Raw genomic sequence first — 19405 nt, 5'->3', positions numbered from 1 at the left:
GAGGTTCCACCACCCAGATCCGTAACATAAGGCAGTGTTAAGAAAGACCTCAAGTTGTCCAAGGTGCCAGGTGGAACAAGCAGGACTCCTTCACATTTTGTGGCTTTGTCCTAGGTTGGCCTCCTACTGGTCGTCGGTCCTTAATTCCATAGAGGGGGAAAATGGATGTATAATGGACAGGGATCCCTTGATATGTGTCCTGGGGTATGTGGAGGAGGTCAGAGTTAATAATGTGTTAAAGATTGGTATTGCCAGATTACTGTATATTGCACGGAAAGTCATTGTGAGGCATTGGATACAGGACGAGCCTCCAACACGACAAGAGTTTATAAGACGGGCGGCTTTTATTATTCAATTAGAAAAATAAATTTATACTAAAAGGAAAAAAGACAATATGTTTGATAAGTTATGGAAGCCCTGGTCAGAGAGAAGATGAATTCCTGAGAGTGCTGTTTTCATTCAATAATAAGGGCTTGATTAAGGTATGGTGTGAGTGGGGGTTAAAGATTGTTACTGGTTATAAGAAAAGAAAAGTTGTATGTATGTTCAATATAGGTGTGTTTTTTTTTCCTTTAATAAAAACCTTATTTAAAAAAAAAAAAAAAAAAAAAGTTCACGTGGTAATAGAGACCCCTTCTTTCTTCCTATCTTTTCAGGGAAAGAAGTGCATTTCTAAATCCAAAACACAAGGAATGTGTCTTGTGCAGAACCCCATTGCCAGACACTTACCCAAAAAGGCTCTGTCAGTCATGCATTGATCTGACAGTAGCAGAGGAGACCCCTAACTTCTTCAGCAAATCCCTCTCTAGAAAAAGGAAACAGAAGGGGGGTGGGATATGACGGTCTTCTCTGTATCGGATAGCTCCCCTGTATCTGATGGTGAGGATAGCTCAGATGATCTCTCCCTGTTGGCATCATCCTTGGATAGTGACTCTGGTAGCCACGGTTTTCCCCTGAATGAAGCTGATGCGCTGGTCAAGGCAGTCTGTTCAACCATGGGCATTCTTGATGCTAGGACGGAGAAGTCGGTTTAAGATTAAATGTTCCTTGGTCTAGAACCAAAGAATAAGAGATGTTTTCCTTTGAATGATAAGACCCAGGGGTTAGTACAGAAAGAGTGGAGGAGACCAGAGAGAAAGGGCTCCCTTCCACCTTTGTTTAAGGGAAAGTACCCCACTGAAGAATCATCATCTTCTTATTGGGACATGTAGCATCGACGTCTCTGCCCCGTTCTAGGCAGAGACGCCGTCCCTCTCACCTCCCCGCTCCTGGCGCGGCGTCCTCCAGCGCTGCTCTCCCCGCTGCTTCCGGCGCGCGCTCCTTCCCCGGCAGTGTGCTTAGGGCGCGCGCGCGCTCCCCCTCTCTTAAAGGGACCGCGCGCGCCGTCCTAAGGAGTCCCCGGCCAATTGCCGGAGGACCTCCCATATAAAGGGCACCTCCTCCAAAATGGAGGTGCCCGAGCAATGTTGTTTACACCTGTGTCTCACCTGTGCTTCAGCCCTCAGGTCCCGTTGCCAGTTACCTGCCAGTTACCTGCCAGATTGCTGCCAGCTTGCTGCCTTTGTCCTGCCTGATATCCAGTCACCTGCCTGCTAGCCTGAGGTCCGACGGTCTGCCTTCCAACTCCTGTCAGTCTGTCTATGGACCAGCTTGCCCGCTCACCTGGGAGCGCACACCTGTTACCTGCCTGCTAGCCTACCTGGAGGCTCCGCCGTCACGTGCTGTGACCATCTGCCTTTCCAGAGACTCCTGCCCGCTCACCTGGGAGCGCCCACCTGTTACCTGCCTGCTAGCCTACCTGGAGGCTTCGCCGTCACGTGCTGTGACCACCTACCATTCCAGAGACTCTCGCTTGCTCACCTGGGAGCACACATCTACCATCTGCCTGCTAGCCTACCCGGAGGCTCTGCCATCACAGGTCGTACCTACCCTTTACCCAGAGACTGCCCCGGTCACTTGCCGTAACTCCCTGCCCGTTCATCCAGAGACTGCCCCGGTCACTTGCCGTAACTCCCTGCCCGTTTATCCAGAGACTGCCCCGGTCACTTTCCGTGACCTCCAGCCCGTCCACTCAGAGACTGTCCCGGTCACCTGCTGTGACTGCCTGCCCGTCATCCCTGATTGCCACCCGCTCCCTTACAAGGACCGCCCCCTTGTATAGTAGCTCAGAGGTTCCGCCTCCCAGACCCGTTACAGGACAAAGCTCCTAAGCTGGATGCAGCCATAACTAAGGCCTCCAGAAGATCCTCTCTGCCCCCCGATAACATGGCGGGCATTGAGAGACCCGCTTGATAGGAAGGTGGATACCTTTCTCAAAGTTACCTGGAAAACTTTGGAGGGAGCCTTAAAACCAGCAGTGGCAGCAACATGCACATCCAGATCCCTGATGATCTGGCTGCAGCAATTGGAATCTCAGTTAAAGGATAGGGTGGCAAGGAAGGAAATCCTGTCCACCATTCCTCTAATGCAAGGCGCAGCAGCCTTCCTGGCAGATGCATCAGCAGACTCTGTGAGGTTGGCGACAGGGTCGGCCGCTCTGTCTAATACTGCCCGTCGAGCCTTGTGGCTGAAGTGTTGGCCGGGAGATATCCAGGCCAGGGCAAGGCTATATTCCATCCCTTGTGAAGGTGAGCGAGTATCTCTTCAGGCCTGCCATGGATGAAATCCTCGAGAAAGCGGGAGACGTTAAAAAAAAAGTCCCCTACGGTGTCCATGCCTACCTATAGGCGGTCCTTCCGGAAGAGGAAGTTTGTCCACAGAAGACCTATTAAGGATCAGGACAAGTATAAAGATCGCAGAGCAAAAGGTAGAGGACTATTGTCCGGGTCCTCTTCTCAGGGGGCCCGAAAATCAGGTCAATGACGCTTAGCCCAGTAGGGGGAAGGCTTTCCTCCTTTTTTTCTCCTGGGAACGAATTTTAGCTAGTAGCTGGATCCTCAGCCTGACTAGGTCAGGTCTGAGGTTTGAATTCCTGTCACTCCCTATGATTTATGGTGATCCCTTTGTGTTCCAATCCAAAAAGACAAAAGGAGGAAAAGTTACACATGTTAGGAGATGTGTAATCAAGTATCTTTCGGTCACTAAGAACGGCAGGAAAGATAGGTCATTCTTCGTATGTCACCAGGGTGCTAAGAAAGGGTGTAGGGCCTCGAAACCCACTATTACTAGATGGATAAGGGATGCTATCACTCTCGCCTATTCATCAAAAGGTGAGGAAGTGCTGGAAGGTCTAAGAGCTCATTCCACTTGAGCCGTGGCGACCTCCTGGGCAGACAAAGGAGATGATTCCAAAGAACAGAGACATCTGTAAGACCGCTAACTGGTCCTCTCCTATATTTTATAGGCACTATAGGCTAGATATGGGTGTCTCTACTGATCTCACCTTTGGGAGAAGGGTGCTCCAGGCTGTGGTCCCCCCTTAGAATATTCAATCTCTGCAATTCTCTCGAGGTGCTGTCATGGGTGATCGATAAAGTCTTACTTACTTACCGGTAACAGGATTTTTCGGAACCCATGACAGCACCCTTATATTCCCTTCCTTCACGTTTGTGGGAGCACTCCCTTTAACTCAATTATAAACTCACACTTACAGGTATCCTGTGGTGTAGGGAAAAAAAAAAAAAAAAAAAACTTTATTTTGCCCATTGTAGCATTCCAGGAGGCATCTGTCTTTTACTTTTTATGTTCTTTTTTTGTGGAATGATTCTCATTTCTCTGTGAAGCCAATTTGTAGCATATATAGGAAAAAACAGCAATTTTGCCTTTTTTAAAATATTACTCATTGTTTTTTTTGTGACATATTGTACTTCATGATTGTGGTAAAATTTCTTCGATATCACTTGCGTTTATTTGTGAAAAAAATGGAAATTTGGTGAAAATTTTGCAATTTTCAAAATTTGAATTTATATGCCCCTAAATCAGAGAGATATGTCACACAAAATACTTAATAAATAACATTTCCCACATGTCTACTTTACATCAGCACAATTTTGGAACCAAAATTTTTTTTTTGTTAGGGAGCTATAAGGGTTAAAAGTTGACCAGCGATTTCTCATTTTTCCAACAAAATTTACAAAACCATTTTTTTAGGGACCACATCACATTTGAAGTCACTTTGAGAGGTCTTTATGACAGAAAATACCCAAAAGTGACACCGTTCTAAAAACTGCACCCCTCAAGGTGCTCAAAACCACATTCAAGAACTTTATTAACCCTTCAGGTGCTTCACAGGAATTTTTGGAATGTGGAAGAAAAAAATGAACATTTAACTTTTTTCACAAAAATGTTAATTTAGACCCAATTTTTTTTATTTTCACAGGGGTAACCAGAAAAAATGGACCCCAAAATTTGTTGTGCAATTTCCCCTGGGCACGCATATACCCCATATGTGGGGAAAAACCACTGTTTGGGCACACGGCAGGGCTCGGAAGGGAAGGAGCGCCATTTGACTTTTTGATTGTTTTTTGCTTCATTTTTTTTTTTTTTTACCGTGTTCACTGAAGGGGTTAACTAGTGGGACAGTTTTATAGGTCAGGTCGTTCCGGACGCGGCGACACCAAATATGTGTACTTTTATTGTTTTTTTTTTTATAATAATATTTATTGATGGGTACATTATATTTTTATTTTTGGTGGATTATTTTATTTTATTTTTTTTTTTTATTTTATTTTTTTTTTTTCCCCTTCACTTTGTCCCACTATGGGACTTTCACTTTTTTTTCTCTGACCGCCTGCATGGCACAGGAATGGAGCACCATCCCTGTGCCATGCAGGTTGTCAGCGCTGGACAGGGAGAAGATAGTTTGGAGAAGCACTGCGCATGTCCAAAAAAATCTTCCTGCTGTCTGGTGACCCGGATGTTGTCATGACGACATCGGGTCGTCATGGCAACATCCTGGAAGCCACGGCAGACAGCGCTGGAGGCCGGAAGAGGAGGTGAGCATTCCGATCACCTCCCCTTAGCCACAGCAATGCTGCGATCGACTTCGATCGCAGCACTGCGGGGGTTAATGCGCCGGGAGCGGTGCGGGACCGCTCCCTGCACATAGCACCGGGTGTCAGCTGTGACAATCAGCTGACACCCGGCGGCGATCGCGCCCGCACAGCCTGTGTGCGGGTGAAATCGCCAGGGCGTATAAATACGTATCTGGTCCATAAGTCCCAGGGCACCGATACGTACTAATACGCCCTATGTCGTAAAGGGATTAACTATGCTTATTACTTTCAGACAATAAACTGCTGGGAAAAAAGATCCTAGTTACTTACCGGTAACGGGATTTTACAGAGCCCATGACAGCACCACCTGAGAGAGGGTATCCGCCCACCAAGGACAGGAACCTACTGAATAAAAAGGCGGTACCTCTCCTCCGCATCAGTTTTTTGTTTCAGAGCATGAGAGGGCCTCCGAAGACAGGTTAATACATAACCACCACCTCAACATATGTACTAAACACCTTAAAAAAAGTGCACACCACAGTGATAAAGGGGAGGGAATTAATAGGGTGCTGTCATGGGCTCTGTAAAATCCCGTTACCGGTAAGTAACTAGGATCTTTTCCCCTTCTCCCATGACAGCACCACCTGAGAGATTTATAGAGATTAAATACCAGAGGGAGGGATCACCGCTTGCAACACCCTTCTACCAAAGGACAGATCAGTAGAAGAGGAAAGGTCAAGACGGTAATGTTTGTAAAATGTAGCAGGGGATGACCAAGTTGCCGCCTTACATATAATGTCGATGGGCACATCCACCTTCTCAGCCCAGGAAGCAGCTACCGCTCTGGTGGAATGGGCCTTCAGGTTCTCAGGAACCGGCAGATTGCTAGAAGAGTAGGCTAAGGTAATAGTATCCCTGACCCATCTAGCTATGGTCCCCCTTGTAACCTTAAGTCCTTTCCTAGCCCCCTGAAAGGATATAAATAAAGCGTCACTCTTTCTCCAGGCTTTTGTCACTTCCAAATACTGGACTAACACCCTCCTAACATCTAAGGTGTGAAGCTTATATTCCTCAGAATCCCTAGGATTAGGATAGAAGGAAGGGAGAGTGATTACTTGCGTCCTATGGAACTTGGAGGCTACCTTTGGAAGATAGGCCGGGTCTGGTCTTAAGATTACTCTATCCATACATACTTGAGTGAATGGATGGTTAACGGATAGTGCGTGTAAGTCACTGACTCTACGAGCTGATGTCAGGGCCACCAATAGCGCAGTCTTTAAAGTTAAGATTTTTTCTGAAACCTTCTCTAAGGGCTCGAAGGGAGGTTTGGTTAATGCTTCCAGAACTAAATTAAGGTCCCAAGGAGGCATTCTTGGAACAGGAATAGGTCTGGATCTATGACAGGCTTTAATAAATCTAATGATCCATCTATTTGCTGCCAAGTCATAATTATACAGTGCCCCCAGAGCCGATACCTGTACCTTAAGAGTACTGGTGGCTAGTCCCATGTTTAACCCCTTCTGGAGGAATTCTAGTATGGCCTCAATAGGAACCCTCCCTTTGGCAGACTGACCCGAGGTGGACAAGAACTTAGCCCAGATTCTACCATAGATTCTAGTTGTTATCGGCTTTCTACTTGCTAGAAGGGTAGTAACAAGATCTGGAGAAAACCCCCTTTGCGTCAATAGCGACCTCTCAAAATCCAAGCCGTCAAATGCAGGCCTGCTCTTTGGGGATGACAGACTGGGCCCTGCCTGAGGAGATCCGGGATGTCCGGAAGAACCCATGGATCTGCTTGGGACATTCTCTTCATCCAAGTGAACCATGGTCTCTTGGGCCAGAACGGGGCGATCAATATAACCCTCGCCCGTTCCTCTCGGATCTTCCTCAGGATAGTAGGGATCAGTACTAAAGGGGGAAAGGCATAAGCTAGAGTGAAATCCCACTGAATCTGCAGCGCGTCCACCGCAAACGCCCCCTCTTTTGGATTCAGGGAGCAAAAGGTTTCGGTCTTCCGATTGTGTCTGTTTGCAAACAGATCTATCTGGGGCTGTCCCCACCGATCCACAATCTGCTGAAAAACGGCTGGATTCAACTCCCACTCTCCTTGTTTCAAGATGTGACGACTCAAGAAATCGGCCTTTATGTTCTCTTCCCCTTTTATATGCAGTGCCGAGAGCGTAACCAGCCGACTCTCGGCAAACCTGAAGATCTGATCCGCTATTAACATCAGAGGGAGAGATCTGGTACCCCCCTGATGATTGACGTAGGCGACTGTTGATCTGTTGTCTGACATTATCCTGACGTGAGGACCCTGAAGAACAGAACTGAATTCTTTTAGCGCGTTTCTGGCTGCCAATAGCTCTTTCATGTTGGAAGAGAGGCTTGTCTCGCTGTCCGACCAGAGGCCTTGTACAGAACGATCCCTTAGGTGAGCTCTCCAACCTTCCGCACTTGCCTCTGTTGTAATTGTATCCGACACCTGGAAGGTCCAAGGAACCCCCAAAGATAGGTTGACCGGAGATGTCCACCAGTCCAGGGAGTTGATCACAACATCTGGAAGAGATATTTTCCCATTCAGGCGACCTTTGAGCCGCCTGTCCGCTGCCAGAATCTCCTGTTGAAGACATCTGGAATGGTGCTGGGCCCACTGAACCGCCGGAATGCAAGACGTCATTGTACCCAACAGAGACATTGCACTCCTCAGGGTGATGGTCGGATTGCTGACAATCTGAGATGTTAGGGATCTGATCTTCAGTTTCTTTTCCTCTGGCAGAAGACAGGTTTGGTTTTCCGAGTCCAGAATGAGACCCAGGAAAGACTGAACCCTCTTTGGTTCCAGCCTTGACTTCTCCAGATTTAACAGCCAACCTAGGCGTCTTAGACTGGCCATGACGTCCGCCAGGGCTAGAGCACAGAGTTGACTTGATCTGCCCACTACTAAGAAGTCGTCCAGATAAGGGATGACTAAAATATCTCTTTCCCTCAAGTGCGCTGTGACCTCCAGAATGATTTTTGTGAAGACTCTCGGCGCCATGGAAATGCCAAAGGGAAGAGCTGCGAACTGAAAATGCCTTACGTGCCTGCCGAATTGTACAGCTACTCTTAGAAACTGTTGATGATCTGGCAAAATCGGGACGTGGTAGTAGGCGTCCTTCAGATCGAGGACGCACATAAAACAGTCCGGAAATAACATCTTTATGGCTGATTTTATTGTTTCCATCTTGAAAGGCCTGTAGATTAAATGGTCGTTCAGTCTCTTTAAGTTCGCAATGGTCCTGAAGGAGCCGTCCGGCTTCTTTATTAGGAAGATGGTCGAATAGAATCCTCTTCCTTGCTCGGGTGCAGGTGTTTCCACCAGAACTCCTTTCCTAAGCAGAGAGAGAACTTCCTGCTGTAAGGCTATCTGTTCCGCTAAACCTCTGGGGGCTGATATTTTGACAGTGTTCTTGGGCCTGCTCTTGAACTCTAGTGTGAGCCCCCTCCTGATTATCCCTAAGATCCAAGAATTGGATGAAATTTTCTTCCAGGCAGGCAGGAAGTGGGACAATCTTCCTCCCACCTGGGGGGAACTGTCACTTAGGGGCTTTCTTATTCTCGGAGGAGGGACCCCCAAACATGAAGCCTCTGCTATACGGCTTTCGGTCTTTCCAGCTACCTTGGTCTCTGGGAGCTTTACTGCGGCTGTATTTTCTCTTCTGAAAGGAACTGTTAAATCGGGAACCAGACACCGTGGGAAATCCATGTTTTTTGTCTGCGGCTTTATCTAGGATGTCATCTAGACCTTTGCCGAACAAGAAGTCCCCCTCACAAGGGATTGAGCACAGTTTAGACTTTGACTGCACATCTCCTGGCCAGCTCTTGAGCCATAGTGCCCTACGGGCTGCATTAGAGAGGTTTGCAGACCGGGCAGCCAGCCTAACTGAATCTGCCGATGCATCTGCCAGGAATGCAGCCGCTCCCTGCACAAGAGGAAGGTCTGATAGAATTTTCTCCCTGGACACATTCCCCCTGATCTGGTCTTCCAATTGTTGAAGCCAGATCATCATAGATCTAGCAGTGCAGGTCGCTGCTACTGCCGGTTTAAGGGCCCCTGCTGACGACTCCCAGGTTTGCTTAAGGAAGGACTCCGCTTTTTTATCCAGCGGGTCTTTTAAGGCTCCTAAATCCTCAAAGGGCAGAGTGGATTTTTTTGAAGATTTTGAAATGGCCACGTCAATCTTAGGGGTTTTGTCCCATTTAGCCGCATCCTCATCCTCAAAGGGGTACCTCCGCTTGGAGGATGACGGCAGCTGACCCTTCCTCTCCGGTTTCTTCCATTCCCTTTCTATCAGAGATTTAATCCTGTCATTGACCGGGAATGAGCGTCTCCTCCTTTGGTCTAAGCCCCCGAACATAACATCCTGGACTGTTCTGGGCACTTTGGTATCGGTAATACCCATAGTCCCTCTGACGGCTTTAACTAGTCTCTCAGTATTATCAACCGAAAAACAAGGTCTGCCCCCCCCCAATATCATCCGAAGACTCCGATGACGATGAGGAGTGATTAGAGGAGGAAGGCAGTTCTCTTGTAAAACGGGACTCCACTGATTCCTCTGATTCTGAAGAAACTAGTTTTCGCTTCTTCTTTTTGAGTGAGGTTAAGCCTCTTAAAGACTCTCTGACCTCTGTCTGGATTAGATACTTTAATTCTAAAGAAAACCTGGGGGACTCCTCTGCAATGGTTTTCTGAATACAGTCTGAGCATAGGTTTTTGGCATAGGAGGTGGGAAGACCGATTTTGCATAAAGCACACTCCCTGTTTTTATTTTTAGCACTACACTTCTTCGCCTCCTGCCCCAAGAAATAAAAGGAGAAGGAGGAAAAGAGAGAGAGAGAGAGAGAAGAAGAGCACATTATTCAAGGTGAGACTTTCACGAAGATCACTCACCACACTGCCGTTCAGACTAGGGTACCGGAGGCGGTGGTTGCCGTTCACATGAGGGCTCCCATCTGGCGGAGGTGGACTGACAAAGTCTTTTCTGACCAGTCTTGCCGGAACTCGTACGCCCCTCACTGCTGTGACTTTGTCGATGGGAAGATTCCCGTTCCATTTGTTTGAGCTGCTTGCGCTGCTTTGATGGCTGTGGCTGCTGCTGTACTTCCTGTGGCGGTGACAGCTGCTGCCCAGGTGACTGCGGTTCCTCATTCATCATGGCGGGGATGCAGACACCGCCATCCTGATTGCTCCCCATCCTTAAAAGCAGTAGGGCTCCACCTCCTTTAGGCTCCTCCCCTTCCGGCAGCGTGCTCATCTGTCTTTTTCTTTTTTTTTAAAAATTTTAGCCAGCTGGCGCGCTACCCGCAGATCCACCTGCCTCTGCGCGTGCGCAGCCCAGCGGTACCCGGCGTGCTTGCAGCGGGATGACAGCTTCCCACCCGCGCATGCTCAGACCCGGTTTCCGGCGCACTCCGTGATAGGGCGCGTCAGCACCCCGCGCGTGCGCAGCCCGGACTTCCGGCGCGCTCCGTCATAGGGTGCGACGCGACCCCCACGTGCGCAGCCCGGAAGACCTGCCGGCCGGCGCGCTCAGTTCATCTTTGCGAGGCGCAGACCCGGCCGCAGGCCCCGGCGCACGCGGGGAGGCATCCAAAGGAAAACAGCACCTCCTCCCCACACGCAGACCCGGGCAGCAGCCAGACGGGCTGGGAACAGGGACCATCTGCTGCTTCCACGGCCTCCAGGCCGCACCGTCCATAATCCAGGTACGTGAGGTACCACCTGGTGAGGCTCCCATCAGGGACAGGAACCAAAAACTGATGCGGAGGAGAGGTACCGCCTTTTTATTCAGTAGGTTCCTGTCCTTGGTGGGCGGATACCCTCTCTCAGGTGGTGCTGTCATGGGAGAAGGGGAAAAATGTGTTTTTAATGTCTCTTTATTCTGAGAGCCATATCTATTTTATTTTTCTTTTAACAGAGCTGTGTGAAGACTTGTTTTTTTCTTTCCATAAACACAGAATCTGAGGGATTAAACTGCTGCAGTCGGTATTCTTACCATTCCTACCAGTTTTAGCAGGAACCCAGTTTGTATATCAGCCAGTCTCCGGCAACCAATAGCATGTAAAAGTTTGGGTACTCCTAGTCAAAATTACTGTTATTGTGAACAGTTAAGCAAGATAAAGATGAAATGATCTCTAAAAAGCCTAAACTTAAAGATGGCACATTTCCTTTGTAATTTAGGCAAACAAAAAGGAAAATGGGCCGATGCAAACGTTTGGGCACCCTTGGAGATATATGGGCTTAGATAACTTTGACTAAGGTTTCAGACCTTAATTAGCCTGTTCTGGTTATGGCTCGTTCAGTATCATCATTAGGAAATGCCAAGTGATGCAAATTTCCCAGTTTTGTGAAAAACCCAGCCTCCTCTAACCTTGTGCCAAAAAACAGCAGCCATGGGTTCTTCTAAGCAGCTGCCTATCACTATGAAAATGGTGGAGGCCCACAAAGCAGGAGAAGGCTATAAGAAGATAGCAAAGCGTTTTCAAGTTGCCCTTTCCTCAGTTCGAAATGTAATTCTGAAATGGCAGTTAACAGGAACAGTGGAGGTCAAGATAAGGTCTGGAAGACCAAGCAACATTTCAGAGAGCTGCTTGTAGGATTGCTAGAGAGGCAAATCAGAACCCCCATTTGACTGCAAAAGACCTTCAGAAAGATACAGCAGACTCTGGAGTTGTGGTACATTATTCTACTGTTCAGAGACAGCTGCACAAATATGGTCTTCATGGAAGAGTCATCAGAAAAAAACCTCTCCTAAATCCTCACCATGAAATTCAGGGTCAGAAGTATGCAAAAGAACATCTAAACAAGCCTGATGCATTTTGTAAACAAGTCTTGTGGATAGTTGAGGTTAAAATTGAACTCTTTGGCCACAATGATTAAAGATATGTGTGGAGAAAAAAAGGGCACAGAATTTCAATTAAAGAACATCTGGTTGGGGGGTACATAAATCCCACTTTGGGGTTGGGCTTCAGCCAATGGCATGGGGAACATTTCACAGGTAGACGGAAGAATGGATTCAATTAAATTTCAACAAATTCTTGATGCAAACATAACACCATCTGTAAAATAGCTGAAGTTGAAAAGAGGGTGGCTCCTACAAATGGATAATGATCCTGAACACAAAATCCACAAAAGACTACATCAAAAGGCGCAAGCTAAAGGTTTTACAATAGCCCTCACAGTCCCCTAATCTGAACATCATTGAAAATCTGTGGCTAGATCTCAAAACAGCAGTGCATGCAAGACGCCCCAGGAATCTCACAGAACTGGAAGAATGGATGAAAATCTCTCAAACAAGAATTGAAAGACTCTTGGCTGGCACCAAAAAAAGTGTTTACAAGCTGTGATACTTGCAAAAGGGGGCGCTACTAGGTACTAATCATGCAGAGTGTGCAATCTTTTGCATGGGCCCATTTTCCTTTTTAAAATGCAAAAGATGAAAATATATATATTTTTGCCTAAAATACAAAGGGAATGTGTCATCTTTAACTTTAGGCCTTTTAGAGATAATTCAATCTTCAACTTGCTTAACTGTTCACAATAACAGTCATTTTGACGAGGGTGCCCAAACTTTAACATGCCACTGTATATATCGATCATGGGTCATTAATTAACAGCCACCTCTAAAGGTGGTGGGTAACCTTGGCAAAGAGCAGTAAGCTATACAATTAAAAATCCTATAAACCAGGGTTCCCCAACTCCAGTCCTCAAGGTCCACCAACAGGTCATGTTTTCAGGATTTCCTTAGTATTGCACAGGTGATGGAATTATTGCCCGTGCAGGTGATGCAATTATCACCTGTGTAATACTAAGGAAATCCTGAAAACATGACCTGTTGGTGGGCCTTGAGGACTGGAGTTGGGGAACCCTGCTATAAACCATATATTTATCTTAATCACTTAGGCTGCGTGCCCACTATGCGTTTTTCAAGCGTTTTTGCCGCGAAATTTCCGCAGCGAAAACGCTTAAAAAAAAACGCTTGGTAATACGTGCCCCATGGTCCCCAAAGATAATCCGTATGTGCTGTGCACATGCTGGTGAGATTTCTGCTGCGGATTATCATTGCGGAAAAATAAGCAACATGGTAATTAATTTTGTGGACACGCAGCGTAATTGCCGCCATTGACTTGCATTGAAATACTTAATATCCGTGTCAGCACATTTGCACACACGGATATTAAGCGATTCTATGTGCGGATAGTACCCAGGTCTGGAGAAGAAGAGACTCTCCTCCAGACCCGGGTACCATAGTACCTGTTAAAAAAAAAAAATAAATAACTTAAAATAAAAAATAAAGATTATACTTACCTTCCGATGTCCCCCGGCCTCCTCAGCGATGCGTCCAGTCTCTTGTACGGCTTGCGGTGGTGTGAGGACCTGCCATGACGTCATTTAGTCATGTGACAGGTCACGCGACCGCCGACGTCAGCGGTCGCGTGAGCTGTCACATGACTCAATGAAGTCATCACAGGTCCTTTACACCACCGCGACCGATAAAACAGACCAGATGGAGCAGAGAAAATACCGGGGGCCATCGGAAGGTTAAGTATAATCTTTATTTTTTACCATTCTTATTCTTTTTTTTTTTAACTATTACTTGGTCACACTATATAAATCCATGCCGGTTGCTGATTGCATGGATTTATATAGTGTGACGAAGTTGTCAAGCACTTTTCCAAGTGATGCAAAATCACTTGGAAAAGAACTTGATAACCCGCATGCAGAAATGCATAAAAACGCTTGACAAACGCTTCTACCTGGCGGGAAAAACGCATGTAAAATCCGCATGTACAATCCACATGCCTTTTTCCTGCCAGGGAGAAGCGGAAAAAATATGCAGCATTTCTGTATCGTGGGCACTTAGCCTCATATAGCACCATCATATTCTGCAGGGCTTTACAGGCATCATAATAAATATCCCATTGGGGATCACAATCTAAATTTCCTATCATTGTGTCTTTGGAGTGTGGGAGGAAATCCTCGCAGACACAGGATGAACATACAAACTCCTTGCACATGCTGCCCTAAATTGCCTTTAGAATCAAGCATAGTCTTAATGGACAATAGCTTGCTAAAAACCTACTATTACAGAGGTTGTCTCACAACAGACTAATAGATGCGGCTCTCAGCAAATGTACTTGGCTATATTCAGAACACCAATAGAAGTACACAAAGAGGACCTGTCAGCTCTAACCAAAATCAAATGACAACAGGGAGATACCATTCCCCATGTCAATAAAATGTGTACTTACAAAACATAACGCTGTCAGCTCTGATTGATTCACTGGATTAGGGAAAGGTGAGCGCCATCTCAGTTAATTGTTTTAACCCACTGCTAGCCTATGGATGATAAAATGTTAAAACCCCTTTAATAAGAAATCTGTCAACAAGCAGAGTTTAATGTGAACTGTGCAGGAGGTAAGGCTACATTCACACATCCAATGCAATTTTTACATCCATGTTCTCTCAAGTGTCATTCATTGTACTTCTGTGTTGCATTTTTTCTTTCTCATCCATTCTAAGAAACGGAATCAGGTAGATCAGGGGTCTGAAACACGCGACCCCCTGAGGTAGACTGTCTGAACTTCTATCCATTGACTGTTAATGTATCAGTTAAAAACGGATGAAAATCTGAATAAAGTCTGTCTCCAGTGTTCTTCTATGTTTAACTGATCTCCAAAGACTTCAATAGTCGAGTCTGATCTGAAAAACGGATGAGGATAGGGCATGCTCCGAGCGAGGATAGGGCATGCTCCGAGCGAGGATAGGGCATGCTCCGAGCGAGGATAGGGCATGCTCCGAGCGAGGATAGGGCATGCTCCGAGCGAGGATAGGGCATGCCCCGAGCGAGGATAGGGCATGCCCCGAGCGAGGATAGGGCATGCCCCGAGCGAGGATAGGGCATGCCCCGAGCGAGGATAGGGCATGCCCTGAGTGTCATGGCTGGAGACGCAGATCTGCTTTAAAACGGATGTGTGTATGAATCACTGAAACTCTATGGGTCTGTGTGCTGTTCTTTTAAAGGGTTTTACTTCTACAGGACAGTTTACGTCTTATGATTTTGGGCTCAAAATCAGTTTGGCATTTGGGTTTCATTAAAAATTTTGCACCATTTGACTTTTATAGGTTCATTGTGTCCCTGCACATTCAACTTTGATGTGGTCCAAGGTGACAAGTCAGCCACGAATAGCTCAGAAAAAAAAACAAAGGTTACAAACTCCTCATCAGACCATCCTAGCAGACTGACTGACAGATTCTTAGTTGACTCATTCTGCATTCAGCAATAAACAGTGCAACAAAGAGGCTATAAAAGGCAAATGCTGCACATTTTTTCATGAAACCCAACTGTAAAAATAATTTTTAGACATAAATCACATGCAGTTAAGAAAAAAAATGGCCACAAAGGTGGTCAACCTTTTTGGTGACAATTTTCTTGTCTTACTTAAATGCATACATTTTTGGATAAAAACTATTTTCATTGAAAAATTGATACTATTTGCCTTTGATGGCTTCTGAGTTGTACTGTCTAATGCAGGATGCAGATTGAGTTAACTGAAAAACTGTCAGTGAGATCATTCAGATGGTCTGACAGGAGAGTTTGTCTTTTTTCTGACCTCCTATCAGCTGATTTAGGAGCACATGCCACCTCAAAGTTAAAAAGAGTCTGTAAAAGCAAAACCCTGCAAAATTTTGAATGAAACCAAACTGCAAAACTGATTTTTAACCTCAAATATATGCATCTAAGAAGAAAACACAACAGTAAAAACATCACTAAACGTGAACAACCCTGAGCACATGGACATGTAGAATGGACGTGTGAACGCAGCCTAACTGGTAGTAACTACACTGGCTGACATGATGGCAGAAGCCCAGGAGGATGGAGACCAATCCGCTATTATTCCCTGCCTGTCCTAGGAGGAGCAATCACTCACCTCTCCAGTCAGCAAACACAGGATCTCTAGGCTGATGCCGAATATCCTCTCCGCCATGTCCATTCCGTCCTGCTCCGTCTTCCCACAGGGAGCCACGGCATCCATGGCCAACACTTAATGAAGGAGGTCCCACTCTGACATGCGGCAGTAATGCGCTGCCTTCCTGCACAAAATAGAATCACAACTTTAATAAATGCGAGAGGACCGTGTACAAGACTACATAATAATGAGGTGAAATCCACTGCCCGTTCTCTGTATGGTGACAACACAGGGCAAAAAAGAGAAGACAAGTACCGGAGTCACCGGGTAGTTCACACAGGCTGCGGCTTCCTTCCTTTATCACCCATAGGTGACATGAGCAAGGCGTCTGAAAGAGGAAAACAACTTCCGGTGTACTGGTATTGCACTACCGGTTTTGCGGTCCAGCGTGCTGCCGGTTTTTGCGTTGCACAGGATGCCCACGTTTTGAGTTCCACGTGGTCTTTATTCCCACAGGAGCATCGCTAGATGTGTAGTGGAGTCATTCCTAAGAGTTGGTGCGCTCAGTTAGTAATCACAGAAGGAAATGGCTGGTGCTTAATGCGAGTGCTGTACAGTAATGTGTGACTATACCCCGCTATATGGAGCGTAGCTTGTCTGCTGTGCGGAGACCCCGAGGGCCCCAAGTGCTAGCTACTCTAGGGACATGGAGGGAGGGAGCACTTAGCTTATACAGATCCCCCTCCAAAATCCCACATAACAGAGGGTCTCTACTCTATGGAAGATTACCTAGAAATACATACAGATATATGTGAGTTTACACACAAAGCTTCCATAGGGAACAGAACCTTTTTGCATATATCTACATACACGTGTGTGTGTATATATATATATCTAATATATATAATTGTCTTATCCCGTCTGTCTGTCCAGGAAATCCCACGTCACTGATTGGTCAGGCTGCGGCCAATCAGCGACACGGGATTTCAGAAAAAGATGGCGGCCGTTAGCGGCTCACCCTCAGACGCTCACGCTCTGACGCTCTCACACTCTGATTCTCACTCTCTGACGCTCACGCTCACATGCTCTGACGCTCACACGCTCATGCTCACGCTCTCACGAGTTCACGCTCGGACGCTCACGCTCAGACCCTCAGGCTCTCACGCTCTGACGCTCACGCTCGGACGCTCACGCTCTGACGCTCTCACGCTCGGACGCTCATGCTCACGCTCAGACCCTCATGCTCAGGCTCTGACGCTCACGCTCGGACGCTCACGCTCGGACGCTCTGATGCTCACGCTCAGACGCTCACGCTCGGACACTCACGCTCTGATGCTCACCCTCACACTCTGACGCTCACGTTCTGATGCTCACGCTCGGATGCTCACGCACTGACGCTCACTCTCGGACGCTCACATTCTCACGCTCACATTCTCACGCTCACCCTCACACGCTCCCACGCTCACCCTCACACGCTCACACTCTCACACGCTCACCCTGTGCTAGCCGGTCATCTCCCGGCTGCTCGCAGCAGAAGTTCCCCGACCGGCGGCCTCGCTCCCCGGTCCTCCAAAATTCATTAGGGGCCCTGGGGGGATACATTGGGGGGTTAATTTAAAGTAGAGCACAACCGATTTAAACACTGCTTCGCTGATTAGTCGCGCCCGGTCGGCCACATACATATTCTAGAATGCCCGATGCGTTAGAATCGGGCCACCATCTAGTGTGTATATATATATATATATATATACATACATATACATACAGTACAGACCAAAAGTTTGGACACACCTTCTCATTTAAAGATTTTTCTGTATTTTCATGACTATGAATATTGTACATTCACACTGAAGGCATCAAAACTATGAATTAACACATGTGGAATTATATACTTAACAAAAAAGTGTGAAACAACTGAAAATATGTCTTATATTCTAGGTTCTTCAAAGTAGCCACCTTTTGCTTTGATGACTGCGTTGCACACTCTTGGCATTCTCTTGATGAGCTTCATAAGGTAGTCACCGGAAATGGTCTTCCAACAATCTTGAAGGAGTTCCCAGAGATGCTTAGCACTTGTTGGCCCTTTTGCCTTCACTCTGCGGTCCAGCTCACCCCAAACCATCTCGATTGGGTTCAGGTCTGGTGACTGTGGAGGCCAGGTCATCTGGCGTAGCACCCCATCACTCTCCTTCTTGGTCTAATAGCCCTTACGCAGCCTGGAGGTGTGTTTGGGGTCATTGTCCTGTTGAAAAATAAATGATGGTCCAACTAAACGCAAACCGTATGGAATAGCATGCCGCTGCAAGATGCTGTGGTAGCCAGACTGGTTCAGTATGCCTTCAATTTTGAATAAATATCCAACAGGGTCACCAGCAAAATACCCCCACAACATCACACCTCCTCCTCCATGCTTCACGGTGGGAACCAGGCATGTAGAGTCCATCCGTTCACCTTTTCTGCGTCGCACAAAGACACGGTGGTTGGAACCAAAGATCTCAAATTTGGACTCATTAGACCAAAGCACAGATTTCCACTGGTCTAATGTCTATTCCTTGTGTTCTTTAGCCCAAACACGTCTCTTCTGCTTGTTGCCTGTCCTTAGCAGTGGTTTCCTAGCAGCTATTTTACCATGAAGGCCTGCTGCACAAAGTCTCCTCTTAATAGTTGTTGTAGAGATGTGTCTGCTGCTAGAACTCTGTGTGGCATTGACCTGGTCTCTTATCTGAGCTGCTGTTAACCTGCGATTTCTGAGGCAGGTGACTCGGATAAACTTATCCTCAGAAGCAGAGGTGACTCTTGGTCTTCCTTTCCTGGGGCGGTCCTCATGTGAGCCAGTTTCTTTGTAACGCTTGATGGTTTTTGCAACTGCGCTTGGGGACCCTTTCAAAGTTTTCCCAATTTTTCGGACTGACTGACCTTCATTTCTTAAAATAATGATGGCCCCTCGTTTTTCTTTACTTAGCTGCTTTTTTCTTGCCATAATACAAATTCTAACAGTCTATTCAGTAGGACTATCAGCTGTGTATCCACCTGACTTCTGCACAACACAACTGATGGTCCCAACCCCATTTATAAGGCAAGAAATCCCACTTATTAAACCTGACAGGGCACACCTGTGAAGTGAAAACCATTTCCAGTCACTACCTCTTGAAGCTCATCAAGAGAATGCCAAGAGTGTGCAAAGCAGTCATCAAAGCAAAAGGTGGCTACTTTGAAGAACCTAGAATATAAGATATATTTTCAGTTGTTTCACACTTTTTTGTTAAGTATATAATTCCACATGTGTTAATTCATAGTTTTGATGCCTTCAGTGTGAATGTACAATTTTCATAGTCATGAAAATACAGAAAAATCTTTAGATGAAAAGGTGTGTCCAAACTTTTGGTCTGTACTGTATATATACTCATGCTACCTTCCGCCTCCAATCCATGTACATATGCTGCCTTCTGCCCCACCAATCCATGTATATATGCTGCCTCGCCCCCAATCCATGTATATATGCTGCCATCCCTCCCTCAATC

The 19405-nt window shown here is 46.6% G+C and overlaps 1 protein-coding gene across 3 annotated transcripts in view; it reads right to left on the bottom strand.

The window, feature by feature from the left end:
• Nucleotides 1-16305, bottom strand: part of LOC141273823 (gastrula zinc finger protein XlCGF66.1-like) — a 47350-nt gene extending 31045 nt beyond the window's left edge. Inside the window, exons 1-2 of one of the 3 annotated variants that reach the window (XM_073686204.1) lie at nt 16200-16305; nt 15906-16068 (exon numbers count right to left, since the gene is read on the bottom strand). In XM_073686204.1, the coding sequence (XP_073542305.1) occupies nt 15906-16010 (105 nt within the window). In that variant the 5' untranslated portion in view covers nt 16011-16068; nt 16200-16305. Of the gene's footprint in view, nt 1-14225; nt 14314-15905; nt 16069-16199 lie in introns of those variants that run through there. The other 2 variants (XM_073686205.1, XM_073686206.1) reach the window with 2 other exon arrangements.
• Between the last annotated feature and the right edge of the window lie 3100 nt (nt 16306-19405).

This window comes from Phyllobates terribilis, unplaced genomic scaffold (assembly GCF_046119375.1).
Source record: "Phyllobates terribilis strain yellow unplaced genomic scaffold, ASM4611937v1 Scaffold_5__5_contigs__length_657084704, whole genome shotgun sequence".
In the NCBI taxonomy this organism is placed as follows: domain Eukaryota; kingdom Metazoa; phylum Chordata; class Amphibia; order Anura; family Dendrobatidae; genus Phyllobates; species Phyllobates terribilis.
This window is presented reverse-complemented; position numbering and strand designations above follow the sequence as displayed.